At 41.5% G+C, this 23,518-nt stretch overlaps 1 protein-coding gene across 10 annotated transcripts in view; it reads right to left on the bottom strand.

Annotated features, from left to right (window-relative positions):
* Nucleotides 1-15,030, bottom strand: part of st18 (ST18 C2H2C-type zinc finger transcription factor) — a 39,621-nt gene extending 24,591 nt beyond the window's left edge. For 2 of the 10 annotated variants that reach the window (XM_049748069.2, XM_049748074.2), the window contains exons 1-3: nt 14,865-14,965; nt 14,529-14,709; nt 13,594-13,680 (exon numbers count right to left, since the gene is read on the bottom strand). In XM_049748069.2, the coding sequence (XP_049604026.1) occupies nt 13,594-13,680; nt 14,529-14,703 (262 nt within the window). In that variant the 5' untranslated portion in view covers nt 14,704-14,709; nt 14,865-14,965. Of the gene's footprint in view, nt 1-5,813; nt 6,049-13,593; nt 13,681-14,528; nt 14,710-14,864 lie in introns of those variants that run through there. The other 8 variants (XM_049748066.2, XM_049748068.2, XM_049748071.2 and 5 more) reach the window with 6 other exon arrangements.
* Nucleotides 15,031-23,518: the final 8,488 nt, after the last annotated feature.

The following is a 23,518-nucleotide window of genomic DNA, read 5'->3' as shown; positions in this document are numbered from 1 at the left end:
AACAAGAAACACATTTTTTCTACGTATTTCCGATGCAAGTATGAGAGTGTTCTGCAAACCAAGGCCTTGAAGACAGGGTCTTTTTTTTTCCCTATTCAACGTAGTAAATATATAAGTTCCAAGCACATTGGCATGAATGCATCCATCCAAGTGCAACGAATGTCGCAGACAGTGTCCACCAGTGACATTGTTGTTCTGTCATCAATTGGGAACGATCCGTCTGCTCATTGAGCCGAGTGGCTCAGAACATTTAGGGGGGTGTGGGGGGGTTGAAGTGAATTTTGCCACTACGCTAAAATCCCTTGGCCACCTGGATTACAAACTCTAGTCCTTTAACTCATGCCAGTATAAATCCGTGTTAACTCGGATTTACCTCTGGCATATGAATTTGCAATCTGCGTAAGCTTTGTTTGGAATGAGTCGAACATAAGTATTTCACGCGGCAAAGGATGCCCAATGGTGAATTTGCTATTTTGTGTGTGGCGTGCACGTCGAGACGTAGCTCAAATGTTGGAAAATAAAAGAAAGGACAAAAAAAAAATGTTCAACTTCACTCATGGCACCCGGCAATTTTGGAGTCTTGATGACATGGCAACGTCACCTCGGCGACGGCTACGAACCGATTCTTTCCTCCGACATTTTTTCGCTGTCGGTCGCCAAGAAACACAGGGCATAGGAGATCTTGATAAGAAGATCACGATAAAAACAAATATGGCAAGAGCAGCCAATATCCAAACCATCTCTCTCACGTACACACTTGTGGGCCTGCACGGTTAAGCCAGACTATTTTCTACTTAAAAGGTTAGCGGGGACGCTTTTTGGGCGAGTTTGATCCGTGCTTGCCAAAATCAGCAGATGGTCCATGAATATGATTATGGGCATCAATAAAAGGAGTAATCTTGAACAAAATGTAAATTTGACTTAAGTCCAGGCTTTACGATGCACAATGGACTTGAACCCACTTCCCGGTGGTGATAAGCTAATGCAGCCATCGCTGCCGCCAAAAAGCAACTACATGGCAGCGGCTGCCGGATCGACCCGAGTGCCGATACTATCGGCGCCGGTGTGATACTTTTGATTCGTCGGATATAGGCCAGGTCTTGAATCCGTTTTTGATGAATTTGTGACTTTGAGAGACGGGACTGGACTGATCGCTGTTTTGTGATTTGTAGTACTATTAATTACAAAAATCCATAAATGCAATGAAGGGGGTGATTTTTAATTGGTTTAATTGGACAATCCAGAAAAGATGTCAAATATTTGATTGTTTCCGAATGAAAACTTTACACACTATGGTTATGGGGAAAAATAACCCAACTATAACAAAAATGTTTAGTATATGGAAAAAAAATATAATTATATATTTTCTATTTAATCCAGTTAAAGTTTGGCTAAAATCTATCTTGATTTGAACTAATGAATAATCCAAAGAGGGAAAAGGTCATGAAAGACAGATTTAACAATTTGATGACATCACCATCTTCATTACTAAAACGCATCGGTATCGATACCAGTCCTGTACACTTAGCATCAAGGCTCTTTTGATAATGAATCAACTAAAAGTAATATTAAAATGGTATTTTTGGTAACCAAATCAAATACAAATTAGCTTCTAAGGGGGACAAATATGAGAAAACTGATTTAAAAAAAAAAAAACAAATCCAAACACCTATAAAGACCAAAATTGTTACAATCCTGCTTGACATAAGCTCTACTTGCATGGTGATCCGCTACTAAACTAAAAAGTTCAACTCAAATTCAAGGCAACAACAACCAGCAGCAGCATGCAGCAATTCAATTGACAAACAAATTTGCTAGAAATAAGCAAAGCACAGTTCCACTAAAGACTTCTATCAAATCCCCTTCAAGTGAAAGCAACGTTTCTATTCTGAGCATCTCTCAAACGGACCCTCCCACCAATCGACTTCAGTGCCCGGGAGCGCCAACATCTCCAAGCTCAACTTACCCTTCTTTTTTTTTTGCATCGATTGAGGAGACGTAGCACGAGGAGAGAGCAATGAGGTGGACTGGTCCACCACACTGCTAGGCGAGCGTGTGTATCCCGCCTGCGTGTGTGTCGGAGAGCGTGTCACCCGAAACACCAAGCTTTTTTTTTTTTTTTTTTTTTTTAGCCTTTGTGTCATTCACTTAACAACCAATCTCATTAGCCGCTGTGCTACAATGGGCTGAATTATGTTCTGTGTAAATACACCACATGGTGCTCCTCAAGGAAAGGTCCTTTTGATCACACAGCCACAATTTCAGCCCAAAATGACTACAGACTGTTCCTGAAAAGAACAATTACTTTGGGGTGTGTCATTAACAGAGCACTTGCGAACGATAAGAGATTGGATGGGCAGAGAATCAGCTCAGAACTTTTGGTAATCATTAAAAAAAAAAAAAGAGAGAGCGAGAGTGATTGTATTTGTGCTTCATTTCACTTTTGAGTTTAGAAAATGATGGCCGCAATTCGATATGTCCGACAAATGTCATCACGAGTTATTGTGATATGACATTGTTGTTTGGTCGTCAGATTGATCCCAAATGTTTTAAATGCGGCATCCTCAAACATGCATGCTGTAAAAAAATATATAAGGTCAAATTACTTGAATACATTTTTTTGAAATTGTACGCTAAAATATCAAGTTGACTTCTTTTGGTCAACGTTTGGTAAAGGAGAGGTGTTAATTCTTATTAATTTATTTTTAAAAAAGTCTTGAATTTTGTTTCCTTAAAAAAAAAAAACCTTACAGCATATGCAAAATATTATTATATAATACTGAACTAACTTTTAAAGGTAACATTTTATGGTCAGTTGCAGTGGTCACATTTAACAAAAGCGAGGTCTTGAATTGGATTTAAAAATCAAATGTCTTACATTTTGCTTTTTTAAACCCACTTGGTTGTGAGGAAATAAGTCATACAAGACATGAAAAAAATATGGCACAATGTATGACATAATATTGTATTTAGTCCATATAGCCTACTCATCCCCGGTGGTCACATGACTTTATAAGTCATCTCAGATCGTTCTGCCTTAAAACGCTTACATTTTTTAAAAAAATGGAACGAGTGTAAGCACTTGAAGTCATGACAGCTGTCCATAAACATCGGAGACGTGTCTATTGGCCAACTTGACCCTTGTTGGGAGCGAAAACAAATAGAAGAAGAGAATGGCGCAGCCTGGGATTGGCGAGCCTGGTCACTGGAGATTTTCCAGACAAACGGTGCACCGGGGAAAGGGGCGAGGGGGGGAGGGAGGGAATAAAAAGGACAGGCTCCGAATCTCATTTTAACAGACCGCACACAATCTGGGCTCCCACAGAACTATCTCTGCCTGACCGCTTTCTATTTATCCCTTATCAGTGTTTACCAACCGCTAGTTTTCTTTCATTCACACTGTGAGGCAGTTCTCTTACTATCAGTCAACAGCTGACACCGTGGAACGGCCTCAAAGGCGAGAGGAAGGGATCAAAACTAAACCAAAGCTGTTTAAACAATACAACAGAGGAAATAAATTCATAAATCCTAATTCTTCCCAGCCCACAAGGGTATAAGCAGATGCTTTATAGTTAGGCCAAGTGAGCCGGAGCGCAGCCAATGAGGTACGCCACCGTCAAGGTACATTGGGATGTATATTTAGGCCCAGAAAAAAAGTAAGGCCGTGCAGCAATGGCAAATATGGATTTCATTTTTTTTTTTGCCATGTCACTCAAAAAGCTCATTTCCTTGCATGTCATTTTGCATCATGGTATACACAGAATAGTGTGGGAGGATAATTTTTTTTCCGTTATTTTGTATACGCCATGTCACTCAAAAAGTACATTTTCTTGCAAGTAATTTTGCATAATCATATATACATATATATATATATATATATATATATATATATATATATATATATATATATATATATATATATATATATATATATATGAATGAGATGTTACCTTAAAATTTATTTTAATTAATTAACACATTATTGCACTGCTGCCCACTGTCTCGACAATGAAATTCCAGATACATCAGTAATATACAGCAGTAAACACGATATCACAGAAAATAGCACAGGCCTAAAAACCTGGTCCTGACATTAATTAAAGAAAAGAAATACACTAGGATAACACTATCGGCTTGTTTTGTTTGCTCATCTCTCCCCTCCCCCTCCCCCACGGGTGCCACCATGCAAACAACTCTTTCTGTGGAATACTGATCAAAAGTTAAGTCATTAATTACATTTATCCTTTGGCCAGCTGCTCAACAGCAGATGGATCATTTCTGAGACCTCGTTGAATTAAATCCACATAATTCATTTTCCTGGATTAACTGAGTGAAGTTGGAGTGGGAGCACGGTGGCGATGGCTGCTTGACAACGCTTTGTTGGGACAGGTAACAAAACACAATGTCCTTTGATCATTTCATTAGGTTTGCATAGAGTCCAATAAAAGGGGGAAAATCTTCACGGCGATATTTTTAGGAGGCCGTAAAAGTGTCGGATTGGGTTTATTCGCGGCCTTGTTATTTTTACTGGATGGCAGCAGGGTACCATGGACAGCTCCTGCAGGCGAGCGCAGGTCACATGGATGCGTTGGTTAGCAACCGACCCGCCTGCACTTTAAAGAGCAGGCGGGGGGATGGGAAGGGGTCCAGGGAGGAATAATGCCTCTTATCACTCTTTTATTACTACGACTACTACTACACACACACACGTAAACATATTTTCATAAAAGAGTAGGAACTTTTCCTGTAACCTCCAGTACACATCAACATGTCGACTCGCCCTATGTACTTTTGTTCAGTTATTTTTTTTGTATTTGTATTCCAAAAAGTAATAAATCACTATGCAGTAATTCATCAATGAAAATCCAATTGGGATTTATAGAGTTCTGTGTCACAGAAATCAAGCTACACATTCAAACATTATTACTTTATAAAATGGATAAAATACTACATAGTTGTGTAGAATGAATTTATCCCTGATTTAAATATCGTAAAGTACTGTTTCCTTTCAAAATAAATACCTGGCATCACATTTTGTAATCACCCATGCGGATATCTGGCGTTCTGAATGCGCCTCACGCCTCTTATCTGGTAAATGATGAACTTTTTTAAAACGGGATCCGTCCTGCTAAACCAATAGTTGCTCCAGAGACTCTCAAGTGCTTTGCTGGCTTTCGAAGTACGCCCACGTGCGACGCCATAGTGTTACTTTTGGCAAACTTTCACCATAAGTCCCGACTAGAAGGCTATGATCCTGATGAATTGTGGAGGAGACATGAAAACACAAGTTTGCAAGTCTTGGACGGGGGATGATGCGATCCAAAAAAAAAAAGAAAGAAAATGGCGTAGTTGAAATAGAATACAGAGTCAATGTTGAAGTGCGACAGCGGGGCTCAGCGGTCTTGTATGTACAGCTGTCACTGTCAAAGCCACAGGCGAGCGGCGACAATGCTTTTGTCTGCGCGCACAATACCGACATGTGTTCCTCTAAGACAAGCTTACTCAGTAACAAATCGGCGAATTTTAATCTACACCATCTCATGCTATCCGGACTACCCCCCCCCCCCAAAAAAAAATATGGGTCACAAAACACTTTGAGCTGTTTAATCTCTCCTCAAACTGTCTAAAACCTGCACTGTCTTTCCAGCAAAAAAAAAAAAAAACACCTCCAAAACGCCACTTTGGTGACAACATGGCACACAATCACACAATCTCAACAAGTTTGGCCATCTGAAAAGGCTTCAGCGTTGCGACACCCAACGTTCTCGGCAAAACTACAAGGTAAGGGACGCGAGAAGAATTTTGAAACCAACCTAAGCGCTGCGATCCCCAAAAGTTTGATTTCCTCGCAGTGATGCTGGTGCCGGTGGTGTGGATGGTGTTGGTGGTGGCGGCTGGCGCTGGTGCTGTGGCTTTGAAAGGTAGTCCCCGGGAATATGACATACTGCGCCTTTGACAGCCTCGAGATAAGCACCTGCGCTCGGGTCTCTTTTTACGTCACACCTCCCCATTCACAGCCCTTCAACATGATGCACATTTGCACATCAACAGCCGTGCCCCCCCCCCCCCCCCCCTCCGACCCAGCTTTCCCCCCGCCTCGGAGCCCACCCCCCCCCCAATCCTCCTCCTCCTCGTTCGACTCCCACAGCCACACAAAACACACACACAGGCGCACAAGGAGGCAGATGCACGAGCGCTCTCGAGCAGCAGATTTGTTCGGAAAAAAGGTTTCACTTAAGACTCAGACATTTTTTTTTACTAATTTACTAATTTAATTTGACTAATTTACTAACTATCTGTTCGTATTTCTCATATATGGGAACAAAGGAATATTTAATCTAATCACGTCTTATCATCAGATTTGTGAAAAACTCATTTTTATGTAATATTTTTTTACTAATTTATCTACATTTAAAGGCGAATAAAAAACTTTTCCAAACGTCCAACTCGCTCACGCAAAAGTGCACCTGAATATCACATTTGTGCAAAAAAAAAAAAAAAAGCTATCACTCAAGATTAGAGCAGAACAATTTTGAAAATAATCTAATTGCAATATTTATTCCTCATTTGCATCTTTTTAAGCAATAAAAGTGTACCCCTAGAGGTTCGTGAGCACATTACAACCAGTCACATCGTCATTTATTTCCCAGATCAATAACCAATCACAACAGCCACAACTGGAGCCGCTCAGAGAAGCCTTTTTATTTTATTTACCATGTAGCTCTCCTAAACAAAACCCAACACGTGACAAGCTAGCATTTAAAAATCGTCTTTGCTAGTTTGTTTGCCTGGGCTCATTTGCCGTGATATTTAACGAGAGGAAAAAAAAACTTTCCCCGGCTTTGTCATAAGACCAAGGCATATGCCCTCCCAACCTCCTCATACATCACTCATCATGCAAATGAGAGGGAATGTCACTCCTCAGCAGCAGATGGCCAGGGATGATAACAATGGCTCAACAGACCAGTTTCAATGTCTGCGACTTTATCGCTACGGCAACAACAAAAATAGACGATATGAAATCCTTGTCCGTTAATTTGATTTCAACCCCCCTCCCCCACTCCCCACCTCCTGTTCTCCTTCTTTTTAAATGTCTCTACCTGTCAGTCTGTTTCATTTCTTCCACGTCATTTAAATGTAAAAGGCTGGCCTATCAGAAAAGGCAACCTGGAAATGATTTGGGGTGATTACCACTGACTGCCGCCTAGCCCCCCGTTATTCAAGTGACTGGGTGTAATTCCTCCCTGCAGGCCATGCTTGCCTTTCCTCCCGATTAATAAAAGAGAGTCCTGAGAAATCACCCCCTCCACCTCACATCCTGAACACCCAACCGGCCCCTCCAGCTAAAGTGATGTCACCCCTGTCGTCCTGCTGACTCCTGTTCATACAAGCCCCCGTGGCGGAGAGTAAACAGTGGCAGCGTTTAGCAAACACGGCCAGATTACAATGACAAAAGGCAACCACACTTCTGGGTGGAGCCTGAGGGCAGGAGGAGGGGGGGGGGGGGGGGGGGGAGTGGGGGAGGGTGGCTGTGCTTGGAAAAAAAAAAAAAGCGCCCCCCCTCTTTTCCTTTCACCCAGCTGATGGAAGAGGCCACCCAAACATGCTTAGCACCCCCCCACGCTCATTGCATGCTTGAATCTCAAGGGAACCAACGTGAGAAGACAATATGGAGTCATAATATATTTCCACTTGTTTTCTCCACGCGGCAATACGATTGTTACTTAAAGGCCTGGCGGTTGATCGGCATCTTGTTTAATGGCTCATTTGAAAGTCTAATGCCCAACTGTCCTCCGGAGCCACTCAGCCAGAGGAGACGCACAAAAGGGCAAAAAGAGGAAAAAGAAGAAAGAGGAACCGGCGTCGGAGGAAAAACGACATCTATCCAAAGCATCTTATCAAACAACAATGTCGTTGTGCGGATGACAACAAATTGGGATTATATCTACTTGTGTTAACGCAACGTTTAACACAAAATGTAATATTCTCCTTTTTGCTCCGGGCATCTGTTCACATGTTTGGGGTTGGGCTGAACTGTTTTGAAAAATAAGTGTGATTTAATATGTGATTATTTTTTTTCCTAAGGTTCTCATCCCGTGTATCGTAACAAACACAAGTAATAAATTAATCAATATTGCAATAAACGATATCAGATTTATCATACATTTTAATTTATTCGCTTCAATCAGAGTTGTCGATTTCTATCAGTCCCAGTTCGGGGACGATCAAAAAATAGATTCTCTTTCCAAAACCTAAACTACTGTTTTGTTGAGCTGTTAAAAAAAAAAAAAAAGTCGGCTGATGGAGGAGTGGGTTGGACAAAATTACATGTCAAACAAGGGTGCGCGTTTTTAAAAGTGCTGCCTCGTATTTGTAGAAAGTGTTTGATTGCATTTAGAAAGGTATTACAATGGGTCACATGTGTGTCTAAAAGCTTTTTGCATTCTGCTGCAAATGATGCAAGCCGAGTGAAGTGTCGCAACACCCCGTTGTTTTGGAGCACCGTACCTTCCTGGCGCAAAACAAAACCTACACAAACATGTCAGCCTCACTTCTTCTAATGCACTGCCGGGTCACCGTGTCAGCGCTGGAACTTCGCTTGCTCGCTCGCTCACTCGGCGGCACAGCACATCGCACCCTGCAATTTCCACAAAACAATGCGGCTAATGTCATGTGGCAGCCCAAACAAAGAGTACTTAGGGCCATTGAATTGCGCAGACGTGTACAAAATCTATATTCCAACGAGCCTTGGATGCTGAAGAATGTATGGAAATAAACTTGCAAAAACAGCAGAGTCTTCTCATATCTCAAATCGTCTTTCCCTGTTGAAATGAATGGAAATGGCATTAATCCGTTCCGGCGACAGCAAATGTTTTTTTATTTGAAGAAGATTGTATCAATGTTTTAAAGTGCTTTTTATATTCGATATTCCGAGAAGTGGTCATTTGCAAAACGGATGTGGGCTCACTTCACAGCGCACTTTGCAAAAGTCTACGGCAAAACTAATTTCATGTGGCAGCCCGTACACTCAAACAAAGCGCATTTCCACGGCTGCGTTGAAGCTTGACAATGAGTACAAAATCTATATTAAACTGTGCTTAATCTCAAACGTCAATGCTGGCGCTAATGTGACACAAACGCATCTTTCTTGGTGGTCTTCGAGCTTCATTGTTGCCACTCTTCATGCCGCCTGTTCGCCACGGAAAGTGACATAAAAGGACTGAATTAATTCTTTAAAAAAAAAACATGTATTTGCATATGCAAATAGAAGGACGCCAACATAAATACATGTTGATATGGCTGCAGGACACACACATACACGCACACAACTATATCTTTATGTTAATGTCAGTTGGAAAAAGAGATATTCTTCAGTAGTTTTTTTTTTTTTTTTCCACGGGGATCACTACACTGCGTGTCTCACTTAAAAGCTAACGATGAGATTACGTCCCAGCAGTCCCCTTCGGGCTCGTTCATGTGTGACGGGCAGCAACCTCGCGATAAGTTGATCCTGTGTCCTTTGAACACACTTCCACAACTCATTTAGTACCATTGACGGTTATAGACGTCAAAGATATTAACTGGGTTGGGAGTGAAGGAGTTAACAGACACATGTTTGCTTTTTTGGACGTTATTGTGCAATTGGAACATAATAAGATCCCTAAAGTTTCCTCCAAAAACATTTACAAAGTTTGTCCTAAAAATTGAGATCTAGTGGAAGTAATTTAGGGCTTAGGAATGATCAGAGTGCAAATTGAGGCAGTGCCCCATCAGCTTCAGTAGATGGCACTGTTTTGTAAATCCAACACAAACTCGACTTTGACTTGGCACTTCAACGTCAATTCCAGAAACTTTTTGACTTGACGTCCGCTTTAATATTGAGTAGGCAAATATTTAGAAAATTGTGTATAAATCAATTTTCTGTCTTTTATCTACATCAGCATTTGTTGAAATGCAGGAATTATTTGCAAATGAATGTGTAGTATTCTAATTATCAACAGCAGATGGCTCTGTTTTTCCTGTCTGTTTTTATATTGAATACAGAGCAGTCATATGTTTGTTGAATCAACAATGCTTTCTATTTACTTGATAACAACTTTATTTTAGTTTTAGTAAACCAATTTGATGAATGAATATGTAGAAATTAAATCAAGAGCTGTTTTTCCAACTTTTATATGAACTAGCTAGTCGCAGTTTCTTTATTGAAGTTAACTCTCTCGTGTAAATCTATATTTTTCTTAGGCTTTTAGGCTCGTGATGTCAGTGCTCTATTTGAATTCTGCCTAGCAACAGGTGGCGTGATGACATTTTTGTGGGACGTCTTATGTGTTTTTTGGGTTATTGCTTTAAAAAGCTACATTTTAATAATAAAAAACAATCGTCATCAGGGATGCTAATTTGAAAAACATCTTTCACCAATCGGTCTGTGCTGCCCTCAAACGCTCACATGAGACAAATCAGCGCCTGAGCGGTCAGTCGTGGCAACGCCTGGCGCTTTGCGGTTCACAGGCCAGCGACTCATTGTCACTGGGCGACGACGTGCGCATCGGCCGGCGTCTCTGGGGGTCTCGGCCCATCTCTTTCTACTCAGGCGGGAGCACAATGAAAGCAGACACGCCTCTTAAAGGCCAGATAGCAGCTTAGATGTTGGGCCAAAAAAACGTGTGCGGGGGGAGACAATGGTAACAGGTGTGTATTAATGTGCGCGCGGGTAATGACCTTGCTGGCCGTAATCGTGTGTCTAGACACAAAAGTGATGGCGAGGCTTTGCCGTCGCCTCTCGCGTGTCCCGTGAGTGCTGGAAAATTGCAATTGTGATACGAATAAAACCAACTGTCATAAATATGGTTAAACCCAAGTAGTAGACCCAGGACACCTTTTGTTGAATGCTAGATGGAAATTCAGAAGTTGAAGAAGTTGATTATTTTCATGGATAGGGTTGAGGTTAACCAGGAAGTACAAAATTTTGCACTATTCTAAAAGATCATTTCAAACGCGCGATATTTTAAGTGCAATAGCAACAAATCTTCTATATAATGTAAATGAAGAATTAGGAAAAATTGTCACGTTTGGTTCATGCGAGGGGGCGGGGCTTTTTTTGTGTATGATTTTTGTGTAAAATACACCCATTTGGAAAAATAATGATTAACGATGGCTTTAACTGTAACCTGAGAACTGTGACGAGTGTCTTAAGCATAAATCACACAACGTGCGTAAGTACACGCACAATGCTGATGACGATTTGCAATTTTGTGATTACAAACAAATGCCCTTTGAAGCAAACAAAGCAACTGATTATGAACTAAGTTTCTTGGCTTTTCCGAGTGATTATCGTGGGGCGCTCATTGATTTTGCTTTTGTTTTCATCTTGCTCAACTTTCCCCGAGACACAATTGTCATTTGTTTTCAAACAATACTTGCAATCGGGCTCCCACAAATCAAATATTCCCCCCGTTGGCCTCCTTCACTCGCCATCTGAAATGGACTCTCATCAAAATGGCACCGCGTGGAAACGTCTGCCGCCTGTTACATTTCTGATTGGATATTGTTGGGCTTTTTTTTTCCCTTCTATTGCCGGTTGCTGGAAGGTGACCACCTCGTCAGATTAGAAAGATGACGGCGGTTTTAATCTTCTAATCGTGTGTCACCGGGGCGATCCGTCGACATTATACACGACATATCATCTACGCGCGGATGAAAACAACAGCAGCGTTTACCGAAAGAGTGCAAATAAAGGGCCTTGTATTTCGCCATCTTTATCAAGTCAACTCAAAATATTCTTTGGTTTGCGTCCTTAAGCCTGGCAACTTTTGAAAACTTGCGCAGATCCTCAGACATTTATACTCCCTGATTTCTCGCATCATCTCTCCAAGATAGTGATAATACGATTTGTGTGTGCGTGCGTGTGTGTGTGTGTGTGTTTTCCGCTGTTGAGAAACAAACTGGATTATGAGCAGATCACTACATAAACAGCTTTCTAAAAAGGAGGCAGCTATTTAAAAAAAAAAGGCTGAAGAAATGCAAAGAGGGATTTAAATTTTAATTTGAATTTATTCCAGCAAGTGAAAGGTTCTTTTGAGAGGGGATTTCAGCAAAGATGACGGTATTTAAAAGTGATAAACAAGCATCTAAAGCGCCGGTGGAAAACATTTTTTTTGTGCCGGGGAGGGATTGGGCTGGCGGTAGCCACAACTCCCCCTCCCCCCTAAAAAAAAACAAGTAATAGTCATAATTAAAATGTAAATAGGCGTGATATGCGGAGATGGCTTCGCAGATTCCCCGTCATAAATTGCGTAATTAGCGCTTTTGTCTCGACACACCTTTGCGACGCCGTAGAGCGAAAATGGCCTCGGGTGCAAAAGCTGGAGCCGCGCTTGGCGTCGGGTAGCTCACACTCGACGTGGAAACGCTTCACACTCATCACATGCAATTTCTATCTCGCTGCGGAGGAACACAAGCAAAGTTGAAAAATTAAACGCCTCGTCTACCTTCAAGAATCCGAGGCAGGATCTGCGCCCGTGCGATTAACTCGAGCTGTCAGCTATTGTACTGCTGGATTATACGTATATTGACACGATGACCACTGAACTTAAAGCGTCGACGGAAACCTACGTGTCACACAAGACACACAAAGAGTTACATCATTTTCGTCGAAGGGCTAATCCGATCACGGATGGCGTTTGTGCTTTCGCTATGTTCGGAAAATGCCAGCAAAAGAAGAAAAAAAAAAGGCGCTAAGTAAAGCTATTTTACAAGACTCCCTCACATGGATCCAGTGCCAGTATTGGGATACAATTTCACACAGCAGTCACATAACCTATAAGAAGGCTTAAGAAGAAAAAATGGAACACGGTAAAGTCGTCCACTATCTTCCAAATAAAAAAAATAAAAAAACTGAAAGCTGCAGTGAACTAATGGCGCAGTCGCATACAGACAGGAGTTGTTTAAAAAGCGCTCGGCGATGGTTAGCGTGCACCTGGCATCCCGCGCGCTAGCTTGGCAACACTCCTCCCTTATAATTACAATGAGCACCCAGTAATGCAGGCGAGAGAGGCTGAAATCGGAACGCTGTCCTTCGAGACGGCGCGTTTTTTTTTTCTTTTTTTAATGGCTATGCAGAAGAGTTCCTCGAAGTGCAGATGGCTGGCTTTTTTAGCTGGTTTGTACTAGAAGGTAAAGAAAGGCTCCTGGTGGGAGGCCATATTATCGTAAGGCGCCACATTTGTCGTGTGAATGCTATGCTATAATGGATTGATAAATGTTCCTTTCACCTTTCAACATATATTACATTTAATACAGATAGATAGATGAAAATAGATAGGTAGTCATGCTAGCAACGTAGCACTTTGGTCAGAGACTGTATGTTGTTGCTTTATGTTGGTAAGGAGGAAAGAAAAGAGGCAACATTCAAATCTTGCTAGCCCTTTGAAAAGTACAAACTCCCCTTTTATGAACGAAAATAATGGGGTGACTATGGTGGGGCGGTGCCCAAGCGCCCTCTATTGACCAACTGCATTACAGTCGGTATTTGTATGAAAAATTCTAGGCCATGAATATTAAACAATCAAATAATAAAAGAGAAAAATGACTTACCTTGAGTCCCGCGGTCGGCTGGTATACTGGAAACTAGCTCAGTCTGTAACCACGAAATATCGTACGCCATCATAACTCCCGGATCACCTATAGTGTATAGAAAAAATGGCCAACATTTGTACGTTCGAGGATATTTTTTTAAATTAAACACCAGGATTGTATGAAGGGAAAAAAAATCTAGTGAAATGTAGGTATCCTAAAATTAGGCCAAAACTATCCCCTCTGACAATTCTGTGCGAACCAGAATGCAATCATTAAATTTGTATTCGCGAGTGTAGAAGCCAAATTTATGAACCGCTTTTTCCGTGCAAGTGTATGTTTTTCATGACGGACAGTAGAATTTATTCATCCCCCGTCCCTTGGAACCCTCCCAAGAACCGCCATAAAGGCGAGCGAGCGGGGGAGCCTTTGAATCAACCCACCGCTGTGATACAAGAGCAGCTATTGCGACAACAACAAATGTTAACTCAGAGGAAAAGTTTTGTCGCTTTTTCCGAGTCGCGCAGGAGCCGCATTAGCATGTGAAAAGAATAAACAGGCGCATTCTCAGTTACACACTCCACCTGGCTGAGCACCAGCGTCCTTGTCAGAAGTCCACCCACCGTACTGGCTAACACTGAAAGACCTCCCGGGGACCGCGGTGACCATTCACTCGCTTGCCTCTTTTTCCCATGCACCTGTGACTGTTTTTGTGCTTGCTATTTTTTGCTTTGTCTTTTCCTGGCAGCGCGGTATCATCTGAGACACACTTTGCCTCCAAAAGGAATTCTCCCTGCCCAACAATGTGGTGTGTTTGTTCGCCGGATGTGGCGGGCCAGAGAGTCAAAACAGCAAAAAACAAAACAAGTGGCAGCAGTAATAATTAAAATTGCCTCAAGACAAAATAAGCTCGGGGACACGGCGGCGTGAATGGGGGCGTGGAAGAGATACGCTACTTTTATCTGCTGCTTTCTCGCCGACTTGAGGGTCCTCACAGGTGGACCTGGACGGCTTCTCGTCCTCGCTCTCCTCGGACAGCTCATCCGGCTTCTCCACGGTCCTGGACCTCAGAGAGCCGCTTTGCCATTTTCCAAAGGACTTTGCCACAATCGCTTTGTCCGCTCCTTCCATTGTTTTCTGTAGAACACATTTACAGCATGACTTCCCAGGTTTATCCCCCTTGTGAGCCATCTGCCCCCCTTTTTTGGCTCTCGCTAAAAACCTGCACTCATCTTTCCCAAACCCCAAAGTAAAGCTGGGCAGGCACTTTGCAAATTAAGCCAGTTTCTCACCTGGGTCTTACTTTTTCAAATGACTGCGTGAGTGTCACAAAGTCGGAAAATCATTACTTAGCAACGTGACAAGAGGCCGCCATTTTGGTGGAATTTTCTGGGAAAAAAAAAAAAAAACATGTAACGAGCAATTCAAATTTACGGTAACAGTCTGATGCAGTTAATAAACGCACAATAACAATAAAAAATAAATTGTTTGTTTAGTTTGGACTGTAGCATGTTCCGTTATTAGCTCACAGTGCTAACCAAATAGCATAGCTGACAAAGTCACGTTTGAATACTGTACTTACAGAAAACACGTGGGGAAAATATATAGCTACATTAACGATTATCTTATAGAGCGCGAGTCGGAATTTAACTTAGCTTAAGAAAGAATGAAGGCATTGTGTGTATAAACATTCCAGAAACTGTTCAGATTAGCGCGGCATCTGTTTTTAGAGAGCATTTCAACAATGTTTTGGAGTGCAGTCCTAAAACAATAACCAAAAAAATAAACAGAAGCTGAAAACGTGGAGGAAAAACAAACATTTCACATTTAATCCAACGTAAATAAAAATAAAAATAGCACATTATGCCCTAATTGAGCGCGGTACAGTCCACAAATACTATTACAAGGCCGATCAGGATTAGCGGCGGAACATACCTAGTTATCTATTTTCGAGTGCCAAGACTGCTAGCAGTGGGCAACTACATTTGAAAAGCTGGCAAATCCAGTTGTCTCCTAAATACAGAAAGTACTTAAATCCAGACCGAACAGAAGAAAAAGACGGATAAAGGGTGCTCTGCGTATCACCGAAAAGCTGGTGCACTTTTCAGAATCACTGGCTAGGTTAAACAAATATGCTAAGTCGAGATCAAAACAATCCTTTGATCTGCAGCCTAGTTTCCAGAGGAATGGCTTGGCTCTTGTTGTAAATAACTTGTATAAATCTATATACCGTTTGCCTCCAGGTAATGTGAAAAGTGCCAGGGATTGGCGGGCAAAAACCACATCAGATAAAAAGCGTATGAATATTTCAGCGCTGCCGCATTTTGTTGCGCACTTTCTAACCCCGTGTGATCATTGTACTTGTTTGGAAGCAAACCAATGACAACAATTTGATCACACGCATATATATATTTATATTTATAAATAAATATATGTATTTATACACACACACACACACAGCGGTCCCTTGTACACTTTGTAGCAAGTGGAAGAGGAGCGTTCCTACCTTCAGCGCGCCATTGGGCTGGAACACAGTGTATGGTATTGTGCCACACTTGCGCACACACAAAAAAGAGGGCTTGAAGAATCAGAAGTTGCTGACTAACTTTGCCCTCTGTTTTGGTGGCGCACACAAAGCAAAACGCTGTCCATTCAAAACAGACAGCATAACTCTTTTCACAGAGATGGGGGGGCGGGTGATTGGGGGGGGAGAGCTGCGAACAATGTGCCATGTGGCCCGGCTGCAGTCACTTTGCAAGCAGGCCCGAACGGTGAGAGCCGCATGGGGCCGGGACCGACTGACACCGTGTCGGCAACTAACAGAACAACTTTTGTGCTAAACTCCTCGGGACACTATTTTGTTGTTGAGTTCTTTCAAACAAATTCAAATACATATATAACACTTTGTACTTGCTCCATTTTAAGACAAACATGAATAAATAATTTCACTTACCTTGAGATGATTCAAGAGTGATATTCCGTAGGGTTTGGAAAACTTTCAAACTATTTTTTTTCGCAAGCCGCATTGTAGTCATAGCTTCTTTCGGAGGGCCATTATGACAAATGTATGAGCACCTCATATCATATACAGTAAAAGCTACAAAACAAACTGACAAATAACTCCTTTTCAAATCAGATGAGTAAAAACTGGTCAAATATTAAAAAGAAAAAAGATTAAAAGTGAACACAATTTGCAATTCTAGTAATGACACAAATTTGATGCACAATTTATCTTCGCGGGCCACATAAAATGATGTGGCGGGCCGTATCTGGCCAACGGGCCTTGAGTTTGACACTTGTGGTTTAGAATCACACATTAGTTATGACAGTTTTAGTTTTGCGTGTGTTTTGGGGGCTCTGTATGAATATTGTAGGTGATTCAAGGTTTTTTCCAGTCGCAAAACACTTTCTAATAAATTTCAAGAGGGTGCTGCAATGAGGACCTCCTTAAATTTGTAGTGGATGGAGTAATTTTCACAAGTGTTATTTGTGCCTTCTTTACGTAAGAAGGACATTTTGTTATGATTGCTAAACTGTTATGTATGTGATTAAAAATGTAATGGTGGGCGGTTGCATTTCAATGTTTGGGTACATTTTGATTTAATTCTCGTATAGGTGTAATTTCACTGTTAACCACTAGATGGCAGCGTGTTGTTTTAGTTTGTGTACATTTGAAAGATGAAGAAACTGGAATTCTTGTAGCACAACCTCACCAGCATACATTCTCTTATAACTGGAGCTTCCTGTAGTTGGAGACCTTCTCTGCCTCTTGCTCTTAATTACGCTGCACCTTAATAAAAGACTCCAAATTCAGATTTGCCGCACTCTGTAAAAAAGCATCAAATTAATCAAACTGTTCAATTCCTTTTTTAAAACAGTTTCTACGGCGCAGAGTAGAAACAATTTGCCTTCATTGCGCAAGAGCAGGGAAAATTGTGAAGGAACAGAATGTACCATATTCTTGACCCGTCTGCCTCAGATGCGTGCTGTATATGGAAGTGAATGCTGGACGTGAACGGTGGGTGTCATCCGCCGTGTCAACGCGCTTACATGGCAGTCGCTGCAGCGGAGCGGTGCGAGCGGCACATATGCATTCGGGGAAAAAATTGTGAAATGACAGATTCCGGGTGTGATACTGAGGGAATGACTAACTAAATAGGAGGGGCGCTCCAGGCTGTTAAGCTTTTGAAAAAGCAGTTTGCACGTTACTTTATCTTGTCAATCAGATTCCTGGAAGGGAAGAGGTGACTGATAACTTGAATTAATTATTTTCTTTGCATGCATGTGTTAATTCATGTTAATTTATGTCCCTTACAGGCCCAAGCCAGAATATCCCGAGTAAAGCGCCACCTCTGGCACCCAGATCACCACACCACTCGCTTTGCATATATTTATATCCAATGAAAGACTTTTATTTTTTTATTTATTTTTTTCTAATCCTGTTGGAACAAGAACTGACTGCCAAATTTGATTTTTAAATGTACTTTTTAAGCTCTTCCTGTTTCGCCACTCAACTGAAACATGGAGCGGTGTTTACCACTATGATAGGATTTGAAAGTAACAGATTAAATTCTCTTAAGTAAATTAAAAACAAGTCACAGTTCAACTAGTAGCACAATGTTAATATTCGTATCACTTGGAAAGCAAAAATGAGAACAACAACGTTGAGAGAGCGGTTGCTATTTATCGAGGAATTAATTATACATGGCTACAAATGAGAAAATTGTGTTTTTTTTTTCCACTGACGCTGAATGATGGATCACCCGACGATTTTCAAACCGCAAATTTGGGATAATGGTCCCCCTTTCAGTTTTTCAAAAGATTACACAAAAATACTTTTTATCTCGTAACATTGCAAGTAACTTTTTTCCACAGATGTTTTTCTTTAATTTAGAAGTAAACAATGTACAAACAAAACGATAAGATTGGGGAGGTTGACATTTTGAATTTTTGAACGACTGAGATGAATGAATTTTTCTACAAAAATTAAATTATTGAAATGAAAGTGTAACATACAGTAGCGTATTTTATTGAGCAACTGTCAAGAAATATTCTGACAAAAAACTACATTCAAATACAATACATGTTCAGTATCTCTGAATTGAGTTGATCTGAACCTCCCAAAAAAAAAAAAAAAAAAAAAAGAATTATTTTTTTTTTTTTTGGTCACAGACAGCTCTCAATCAACGGCGATTCTTCGCATTACCCGAACGGCTCTCACTTGCAAGAATTGCCCAAGTGAGCAATCGGCGTTAAACACTCCGACAAATCCAACTTCTCGGATGAGAGGAACGACATTTGTGTGATGAGCAGAGAAACAGCAAGAAGTTCTAACAAGGAAAAGCCTGCCAGGTGGCGAACTGGCTGCACCAACAGAACGCACAATCTGTCTGCTTCTCCTTCCAAACCATTGACAGCTGCCATCACCAGCCTTGCACACTCGCACTCGGTGGCTCCTCAGCTCGCGGCCCATCCCTCTTTAGTGTTTCCTGCTAACCTCGGAGACAGGGTCACCTGGCCCCCTTAGACGCCCGTCTGTGGGGTCCTGCTGGCCCCCTGGAGACCTGCCTGCTCGGCTAACAAAGGTCTGGCCAAGCTCCTTTATGACGCCAAGCAAAGGGGGTATCCCTTGACCCCTTTGGTTTTTCCCGCGTATTAGAGGGAGGTATCACAAATGAGCCGGGGCGCTTTTTGATCCGTTTTTTTGATGGCATTTTATCGTCAGGTTGGCACCAGATGGAGCCGCATCGTTCTCTGTATCTCAATTGGAAGCATACGATTGATTGTAGCTAGTAGCGTGTCTTGTGCGAGACAATCTCAATTTTAAGATGAAGGTAAAGCGGGGCGGGTCTCAATTGGTTTGAACTGCTTGATTTTCACACTTCAAATGAAGGCCGACGCCTCACTGCATTTTCAAATGATCCGCGCGGTGGCTCCGGAATTTACTGATGGAAAGCAAAAATGTAAGTATTTTATTTGCGGGTTATTTTCCAATCGGTACTGGATGGTCTGATGTCATTTCAAAGAACTATGGCTGGTAGTAAAATGATGTCTTAGAACAATTTGTTAATCTATCAATTTGCTACTTGAGATTTGCAACAATTAATCAACAACTAATCGATTTTCAAATTCAGATCATTATTTTGAAAATCGATTAATCGTTTCGGTATCATTCGACTAAATATTTTCTTCTCACTTTTAGAATGCTTCTTCTTGCGCATTTTTCAACCGAGTCTCACCACTCCGATATCAAAATATTCTAAAAATGTAGGCATCGAGGGCTACTATTTTTCTCATTCCAACAATTCAAAGTTATTCCACAATTTGTTTTCACCTATGACACACCCAACAGATTCAAATAATTCCTTCGATTCAAAATGTCCAGTCACCTCGGGAATGATTTTCAACATTACCACGATTCACACACATCCAAAAATGTCAACGAGTTGTTTGGGGGTGTTTTTTTTTTCCTCCAGAAGTTTAGTAAATGAAAGCAGTGATGTAAATAGATAGAAAAGAGATATCAAATTTGAATTGGGTATAAAACGCCTCCTAGATTGTAGCAGGCCCAGGAGATATTTTGTTTTACTGGGGCAGACAAAGAACCTTGCAGTTTTAGAGTCTTTTCAGCCACTGAGCAAAGCCAATTGCACAGAAGCTAAACGAAAGAGAGAGTTGCACAAATCTAGCATTGCAACGGGGCTAAAAATAAAACCTGGCAAAGTTATTCTGATCCCTTATTGGTCCCATAGTTTGATTTCACATTTAGCATTTGCATTCCCCTCCGCGTAAACATTTCATTCTTCCCCCCTTGCTGCGGCACAATGAGACTTGAGTGACTTTGGCAGCAGATTTTTGGATGGCTGCTCCCGAATCCACCAGTGTATGTTATCAGCAGGTAAACAAGCTTTCCAACAAAGCCATAATGGCGCGGCAAGCGGGCATAAAGAGGCTCATCTCAAAAAAGCTATACAAGCCATCAAAGCTTGTGTCATTTGCTCGACACCACGCTGCAGCTGCAAAAAAAAAAAAAAGAAAACCTCCAGTGGAAATCGCCCGCCTATTTCCAGACACTTCAAAACTATTTGTATCGGTTTGCGTATATACTCGTCAACGTAAGCCGGCAGATTACAAATATAAGACAAGGCCGTTTTTAATGTTTGCTTTTGTTTCGCAGCGGGGAATCAAAAACGGTGTCACGCGCTACATTAACGTGATTTGTGCAACAAGCTATTTGAATAATTATTTTCCACACTTGCGTCTATATTTGGAAGGATTAACCGTGCGATTCAACTTCATGTGGAAAGAATTTGCCAACTTGAAACAGAGGGGGGGAGTAACTTGAATGTTTTACCAGCACCAAAAAAAAAGGCCAACATTCCAATCACTTAGCTATTTAATGAGATTTTTTTTTTTTAATGGATTTGCAAATCTTGATTCAAATCATGGACATAAAAGATATATAAAAAAGACATTTGCCCAACATTAAAGGCCTTCCTAATACAAAAAAATATTTTTTGGGGTAACAATTTTCTACTTATGCGACTTTTTTTCTGATTTTTTTTCTCCGTAGTTCTCAAACATCATCTAAACTTGACTTAAAACGCAAACACGGATCCACTTTTCATCTCGTTAGCCACACTCGACGTTCGCCGCCAAACTTTTCTGCAAATGTGCCTTTTGGGTACGACACAAACCTACGCACTTTTCTCCTTTGCGAGGGAGTCTCAAAAGCTCCCCTTTCACGCAGCTAATTAGCCATAAAACGCCGCCATCACTTGGTGACAATTTCCAATCCCGAACCGATAAATGTGTTGAAATTTCAAATGCATGCGGATGCGTGTGTTACTAATAGCGATTATGTGGGTTGAGGAGAAAAAGAAAGAAAAGGGAAAGAAAAAAAAAAAAAAACTCAAACAGGCTTCCAGTCATATTTCGTCGACATTTCATCACACATTTAATCTGGCCCTGTCTAAGATTTCCTCCTCAACCTGTAGTCGAGGCACAATGGCGGATGAGATTATGAAGCATGTCTGTTAAAGCATGTCTGTTTGATCATCATTGTGTTTAGGTGAACTTCTCCACTTGACAGCAGATATGTAACCTAATCTCTCTCTCAGGCAATGAATAGGGCGGAAATGTGATGGCATTAAGTCGATTTCCTCCTTGCTTTGCACTTTCAGCCTTAATTCCCCTTGGCTCTTCTTCTTCCAAACGCTGGCATTCATTTAGATTTCAAAAATATAAAAATGTTACGTGAAGGCTTGCCTATTCCTTTTCATTCATCTGTCATTTGAAGTTCACGCATATATTTACCCCCACCCCCTTCTTCCAAACAATGCTTGTTTATTTACAGCCGCAGCTATCTCGCAGAGTGTCAGGGAATCAAATAAAACTTGTGTATTATCTGCAAACAGCGGATGATGCGCGTGACAAAAGGGCGAGATTTGACATTCTTTGTGAATCAGCGCCGACATCGTCTTGATATTTGCCGTGCGCTCATCTAAATCTTCATTTAGCGTCAGCGGCCCGCATGTTGACATGGCGACAAAAGGCATTGTGGCGTTTCTTTACATTGGCCCATTTAAAGCTGAATTCAACACACCTGACCTGATCAAATGACATTGAGATGGCTGATTAGAAAAGTTGACTACTTCAAATGTATCCTAGACATTCTGAGAATTGCATGACAGTAACCCAGGCAGGTTCTAAGTTTTGTTGTGAAAGCAGAAGCGTTACTTCAAAGATAAAAAGGTGATTTGGTGCCCATGATGGCATCCAGGCTTTAATTTGAAATACTGTGTTTTCTTAAGATGGAAATACAATGAAAGCAGCAGGGGCCATAACATTGAACCCTGCGGAACACCATACGAAAGACAGTGGGGCAAAGGGGAAGGCAGAAAACGGCCCGGGTAACAGGTTGTTTTAAAGGCAATAAATTAAAAGTTGTCTGATTGTATCAAATAAGTCAACTTTCAAATTTTTTTAAGAATTTTCTGTTTGAATAAAGGAATGGAATTTTTTTGAATTCATTAAGTGACAAAATACTCGACAGATTAATCGATTATTAAAATCTTTATTTGCAGCCCTAAATGGTTTACGAAATAATAAATTGAGCATTTCTAAATTTGATTTTGGTGATGTTCATTATTTTTTTTCCCCCACATTCTATGTCAAATGTTCCATTTTTACCACTCGCTATTTAACAGTTTACTTTTGTTCTGAATTATAAGCACATCTTCACAACATTGTGCTACATTTCCATTTGTTTTCCCTAAGGGCATGAAGAAAGTATCTATTTATCTACTGTAGATATTTTTTTAAGCGATTTAAATCCGTTACAAACAATACGGAAGCTCAAAGGCGCCCGCTATGGTGTCCAGTCCATTCTCCTCTCTAGCCAATTAAAAGCTGGCCTGCGCCGAGGAGGGGTCGTCAAGTGTTTGCGGGGAGAAGGTTTCAGTGGAAACGGGCGCACATGGCAACACGGCATCCCATTCAGCCTGACGAGAGCGACTCCAGGCGGCACCGAGCTCAGCAGGGGGTTGTAAACATTTACACTAAGAGCCTGTCCAGTGCACATGCTCGGCGCTTGCCAGCCACCTCGGTATCGAATGTTGTGTTGCATATTTTGTCATTCAGGCCTGTCCCGAAAATTGTAGGAATCACACCATCAATTTATGAAGGAGCCATCCAAAATGTGACAAGAGGCTTATGTTGAGCGGAGGAAATAGAGCTAAACATTGTTCAAACACCCCGAGACCCACATGGTAAGGGAGCGCTCGGCGGCGAGCTGCGATGCACCCCGCTGTGAACTGGGAAAGTGATGTTGGTGGGCTCGCGTCTCCGTGAGGGCCGCGGCGTTCCCGGGCCCCCCTGTTTGAAGCCTTATTGAAGTCTGTTGCCTGCAGCCGTGTGCCAACTGCAACGCTTCCTCAAAAGGCAA

This window comes from Syngnathus scovelli, chromosome 17 (assembly GCF_024217435.2).
Source record: "Syngnathus scovelli strain Florida chromosome 17, RoL_Ssco_1.2, whole genome shotgun sequence".
Taxonomy (NCBI): Eukaryota; Metazoa; Chordata; class Actinopteri; order Syngnathiformes; family Syngnathidae; genus Syngnathus; species Syngnathus scovelli.
The sequence above is the reverse complement of the archived record's forward strand: the minus strand, read 5'-3'. Positions and strand labels throughout refer to the sequence as shown.